This window comes from Nicotiana sylvestris, chromosome 7, assembly GCF_000393655.2.
Source record: "Nicotiana sylvestris chromosome 7, ASM39365v2, whole genome shotgun sequence".
In the NCBI taxonomy this organism is placed as follows: domain Eukaryota; kingdom Viridiplantae; phylum Streptophyta; class Magnoliopsida; order Solanales; family Solanaceae; genus Nicotiana; species Nicotiana sylvestris.
The window spans coordinates 120,152,519-120,159,077 of NC_091063.1; the positions used below are offsets into that span (position 1 = coordinate 120,152,519).

Here is a 6,559-nt window from a genome sequence, read left to right on the forward strand (position 1 = left end):
TTCTCTAGAAAACCCTGCGCATCCTCAGTAGCTAGGCCAATGTAAGTAGGAGGATGATACATATTGAACCTCTTAAGTTTCAGCTGCTCATCCTCGGATGACATTGCCCTAACCTTTGGTTTAACCGGAACAACCGGCTACACTGTCATAACTCCCAGGACTTGATCAACCTGGACCCACTACTCTGGAGTACGGGCTGCGAGAGTCTGGGATCCTCCCCTTGCCTAAGATGTAGCTGGTGCGAGGGGGATCAATCCCGCCTAAGCTAGAGCACCGAACATGCTCATAAATTGTGATAGAGTCTCCTGAAGTGCAGGGGTGACAACAGGCACCTCCGGTGCCTCTCCCACAGCTGGAGCTACTGATGGCTCCCCAATCACTGCTTGGGCAGGTGATCTAGCTGCACCACGTGCCCCTCCTTGGCATTTTCCCTGACCCCAACCTCTCGCGGCTCTAGAATGGGCGTGGGTGTTTGATCGTCGGATCCAGCAGTGCATGTCCTCACCATTTGTGAAATAATAGAAAGACAAAGATTCAGATTTCCAAGGCAACCAATTTGCACCATAAGGAATAAAAAAAGTGGAATTTCCTAACAGTTCCATAGCCTCTAGAAGATAAGTACATATGTCTCTATATCCATTCGCAAGACTCTATGAAACTTGCTTATGACTCATAACACCTATGAACCTAGAGCTCTGATACTAACTTGTCACGACCCCAATCTCCCACCTTAGGATGTCGTGATGGCATCTAGACTTTAAGACTAGGTAAGCCTAACATGCAATGGGAAACATCATAAATAATAATAAAACTTCAAATTAAACCATTTAAACTATCATAATAAAACTCAACAGTACAACTGACAACAACTCCCCAAAACTAGGTGGAATGGAGTTATAAGCTCTACAACAATATACAATAGTCTCGAAATACAATACTATTTTGGAACAAGGTTAAACAGGGGAATATCTAAAAGTAGAAGGTGACTTCGAAGCCTTCGAACGTCAAGCAGGTGTACCTGAAGTCTCCAAAAGTAGCTAATCAATCAATCACTAGTTTTCAATACGGGAAGACGTACTGGATCTACATGAAATATACAGAAGCGTAGTGTGAGTACACTACAACGGTACCCAATAAGTATCAATCCTAACCTCGCAGAGTAGTGATGAGGCCAGGTCAAGATATTTACTAGGAAAAAAGAAGCTGAACAGAGTATATCATAATCTAAATATGGGGAACGAAGAAGTAAATGACAAGTAAACATTTCAATAATGTAGACTAACAAGGAATTTATGCAGTAAAGGCAACTAGGAGTAAACACAGGATGAAACAATAGGAAGACAAATAAGGATAATTACAAGTAAAACAATGAAGAATCAACAAGAACTGTTCAAACAACAAGGATAATTACATGTGGTATCAGAGCATACATTTTCATGTAAACATAAATAATTTAATTCATACCAAGATCTTGAACATGATAATCTTACATAAAATTGTTACAAAAAACATACATGAATCGTAAGCCATTATCACGAAGCGGAAGCGTTAATTGAAATTGGTTTCTCTCCCCTTACCCTAGCTTTCATTACCGCCGACTTTAGTGATAGAAGAGAGAAATAAAAAATACAATAACCCTAATGGGTGGGGAGACGACCAATTTATAGAGACTCTGACTTAATCTGGTATGCCCATCAAATAACCGATCGGACGGATGAGATTTGTCTTTCATTAAATATTAATTATGAGCTTTAATATATTGGGTCATACACATAATAGAAAAAAATCTAAAATTCTCCCACTTGACCCAATAATCACATAACATTAATATTTAATTATATAAATATTAATTGTGCATAAATAAATCTCTTCTATAATGTCCATCATAAATACCATAATATGTTAAACTACTAAATGTGAGTTATGGCGGTTATACATATTTTGTCTACATACTCCCTTCCACATACTACAACATTAGCAACTCATCGTACCAGGTGCATAAGCTATAAAATATTATGGTCCACAATAATGTCTCATTGAGACTTATCCTGTAATATCTCAAAACAATAATGTGTACACCATTATGAGAAACATAAAACTATTAATGTATATCAGAAACACATAAATGAGTTCAGAGTGTCAAAACATTATAAATACATCCAAGACCCATTCTATGTACATGTTCTTTAAATATATTTGGTTGTAAACCTTTCGTTAACGGATCTGCAATTATGAGATCAGTTCTAATATGCTCAAGTGACACTTTTTATTTCTGAACTTCCTCTTTGATGGTAAAGTACTTTAATTCCATATGTTTGGCACCTTTGGAGTACTTATCGTTCTTGGAGAAGAATACTATTGCCGAATTATAACAGTAAATTTTCCACGGCTTGGTAATGGTGTCGACAACCCCAGGTCCTGAAATAAAGTTTCGCAACCATAATGCATGAATGGTGGCTTCAAAACATGCCATAAATTTTCTGCTTCCATCATGGATGTAGCAATGACAGACTGTTTGGCACTCTTCCACGATATTGCTCATTCAGCTAATTGGAACAAATAACCAAACGTGGACTTTCTAGTGTCAATACATCCAACGAAATCTGAATCCGAGTATCCAACAACTTCCAAATGCTTGGATCTCTTATACATGAACATGCAATCCTTTATTCCTTTCAGGTACCTCAAGACTTTCTTTGCATCTTTCCAGTGATCAATTCTTGGGTTACTCTGATATCTTCTCAGCATTCCGACTGCAAAACTAATATCCGGTCTTGTGCAAGTCTGAGAAAACATTAGATTACCAACAATAGAAGAGTAAGGAATTGATTCAATTTTCTTTCGTTCTACATCATTCTTAAGGCATTCCATGAGACTAAATTTGTCCCCTTTTTGAATTGGAATAATTCCTGCTAAATAGTTGTTCATGTTAAATCTCTCTAGAATTCTTTCGATATAGTGAGACAATCCCAATAATCCTTATGATCTATCACGAAATATTTCTATTCCTTTCACATTAGATGCCTCAACTATATCTTTCATTACAAAATTCTTAGAGAGAAAATCTTTAGTCTCACGCAATATGCCTAAATCATTAACAACAAGTAGGATATCATCAACATATAAGACTAAAAATATAAACTTGCTCCCACTGATCTTTTGGTATATACACCGATCAATGGTATTTTCCACAAATTCAAAAGATTTTACGGTATCATTAAACTTTATATACCATTTCGTGAGGCTTGTTTTAGTCTATATATTGACTTCTTCAGTTTATACATCATTTGACCTTTCCTTTAGTTTCGAAACCCTCTAGTTGGTCCATATATACTTCCTCCTCGAGGTCTCTATTAAGAAAGGCAGTTTTCAAATGGTGTAACTCTAAATCATAATGAGCCACCAAAGCCATAATAATTCTTAATGAATTTTTTTTGAGACCGGTGAAAAAGTCTCTTTATAATCTATGCCTCCTTTCTGAGTATAACCCTTGGCAACAAGTCTGACTTTGTATCGTTCAATATTGCCATTTGGATCTTGTTTGGTCTTAAAGACCCATCTACACCCGATTCTTTTAGAACTTTTCGGCAATTCAACTAGATTCTAGACTTTATTGTATTCCATGGATTTTAGCTCTTCCTTCATGGCATAAATCCATTTGTCAAAATCATTACTTTCTATGTCTTGTGAAAATGAAATCGGATCCTTATTAAGACCAATGTCAAAATCTGACTCTTGCAAATAAACCACATAATCATCCGAAATAGCCAATTTTCTAACTCTTTGAGATTTTCTTAATGGCATTTCTTGTAGTTCATTTGTGTAAGATATTTGTGAGTTAGTTTCTTCATGATATTGTCATAGAGAAGTGATACGGGTGGCTACTATACGAAGTGATACGGGTGGCTATCAGAGAGATGAGGGTGGAAAATGTCAGTGATGACGTGTGATGGTTTGGAAACACTGTATTAGTGAATTTCGTGTGATGGTGTGACTTTCATTGTGTTTGCTATACTTTCGGTGAGCTATTTGATGTCCTTGTTATTACTTATTAATTTGTGCTTGTTGCGACCCAAAATCCATTAAAGCTCGTGATGGCGCCTAGCACCACTGTCAAGCAAGCCAAGATAAATAATTAACTTGATTACTCATTTTAGTATTTGAAAATTATAATTTTTCCTTCAATTAAATAATAAGAAATAAAATTTCAGAGTGAATGATAATATTTTCCCCAAATACACTATTGAAAATATCATAAGTACCCCAGAACCCGGTGTCACAAGTGTATGAGAATCAACTAGGAAGATGAAATAAAATACATCTGTCTGGAATACAAATTAGACAGGAAAAATATAAATAACACTGAAGGAGACTCTACTAGCTGGGGGTCGTAATATGGAATGCAGCTCACCTAAGTCCCCGCATTAACCACGCCTTTGCTCTCACAAGGCCACTAGACATATATGTACCTGCACAAAAATGTGCAGCAGGTGTAGTATGAGTACATAAATCAACGCGTACCCAATAAGTATCCAGTCTAACCTTGAAGAAGTAGTGACGAGGGGTCGACTCCGACACTTACTATGGGCCATAAATAAAATATCGAAGATATAATTAAGCATGGATTACATAGAACGGCTGTAAGCTCAATATCATGAAGTAAGTGAACAATTGTTTTGTTAATAAGAAGTTTCCAAATTTAGTTTTCATCATTTATCATTTCGTATCTCAGGAAAATGAAGCAATATCAATTATTATAAATTTCAAAGCAACCAATTCAATCATGCGCAAATTATGTCGAGGTCGTATGGTCCAATCCAACATAAATATTTAAACTATGCACTGCCGAGGGTCGAACGACACGAACCATAGCTGCATCTATCTGCTACCAAGGCGTTCGGCCCACTCCACAAAAGAGAAAAATACATTTAAAACAACCAATTCAAGATTTGTTAAGGAACACTTATTCAAAGAAATGCCAATTCTCATTAACGATCAAGTAAATAAAGTTTACCCTTTTTCAATTCCTTTACCAAGTTTCAATATATTTTGAACAATTAAATTAACAAGTAGGTTGCAAACATCGCCAGTATAATATGATTTGGGTCCTAGACTGCCCGGACATTAAGTATTATAGTAGCTATGCACGAACTCTCGTCACTTAGTGCATACGTAGCCCCCACAAATAGAAGAGCATATTAAACCAATTCACCTATGGGGTTAATTCTCTCTTACATGGTTAGAAAGGAGACTTACCTCACTCCAAAATTCCATAACCGGCTCTCAAGCCCTTCCAACAACTCAAACCGATGCCCAACGCTCCAAAACTAGCCAATAAGTGCAAACCCATAAATATATACTCTAATACTCATCATAATCTAACTTATAACAATTCCTAACTCCGCTCGAAAAGTCAATAAAATCACCCTCGGGCCCACGTGCCCGGATTCCAAAAACGTTTGAAGATAAACATTACCTTAACCCCACGAACTCAAATATATAATTTATTCCCAATTCCATGCCCAAATTCGTGATCAAAATCCAAAAATACCAATCTTTTATGTTTTTTCTTCAAAATCCCAAATTCCTACAAACTTTCATGTCTAAATCCATATATAAACCTTGTATTTAACTCACAACTAGTAGAAATCACTTAACTCTTGATGTTGATGGAACCCTTCTGAAGATGCTCTCAAAAATCGCCTAAGTCCAAGTGGAAAATGAGGAAAATGAGCTAAGTCTCGGAATTAAAAAGCCCTTGGGTCCAGTCGCAGATGTTGCATTTGCGACAAGGGGTTCTCAAATGCGACCTTCGAAAATGCGGACAAAGCATCGCAAATGCAACCCCTAACAGACCAGGCCTTCATCGCAAATGCGATACAGAGTTGGCAAATGCGAACTCTTCAGGCTTCGCAAAAGCGACCATATTGTCGCAAATGAGAATAATTCCCCAACAGCCCAATTTCGCAAATGCAAGGACTACCTCGCAAATGCCGTAGGATTTGCGACCAAAACATTGCAATTGCAATTATACCAGAACCAGCACTCCAAATTCTTAACAAAACACTCTGAAGCTACTTCAAAACTCGTCCGAGCCCCCGGAGCTCCAAACAAAACATCCACACAAGTCTAAAAACATAAAACGAACATGCTCGAGGCCTTAAATCACATCAAACAATGTCGAATTCATGAATCGCACCCCAATTCAAGCTTAATGAACTTTAGAACTTCAAACTTTTACATTTGATGTCGAAACCTACCAAATCACATCCGATTGACCTCAAATTTTGCACACAAGTCATATTCGATATTACGGACATACTCCAACTTCTTGAATCGGAATTCGGCCCCGATATCAAAAAGTCCACTCTCGGTCAAACTTCTCAAACTCGAAATGACCTACAAACCTCCAAATCCACTTCCGGATGCACTCCCAATACTAGAATCACCATTACGGAGCTATTCCCAGACTCGGAATCCCAAACGGACATCGATAACATTTAAATACACTTCAACCCATATTCACAAAATTCTTCCAAAATGTCAACTTCCACAATAG

General features: G+C 37.2%; 1 protein-coding gene across 1 annotated transcript; it reads right to left on the minus strand.

The window, feature by feature from the left end:
- Window positions 1–2,538: 2,538 nt before the first annotated feature.
- Window positions 2,539–2,928, minus strand: LOC138873693 (secreted RxLR effector protein 161-like). The gene has a single exon (XM_070152169.1). It carries the CDS (start codon window positions 2,926–2,928, stop codon window positions 2,539–2,541), a length of 390 nt encoding a protein of 129 aa, XP_070008270.1.
- Window positions 2,929–6,559: the final 3,631 nt, after the last annotated feature.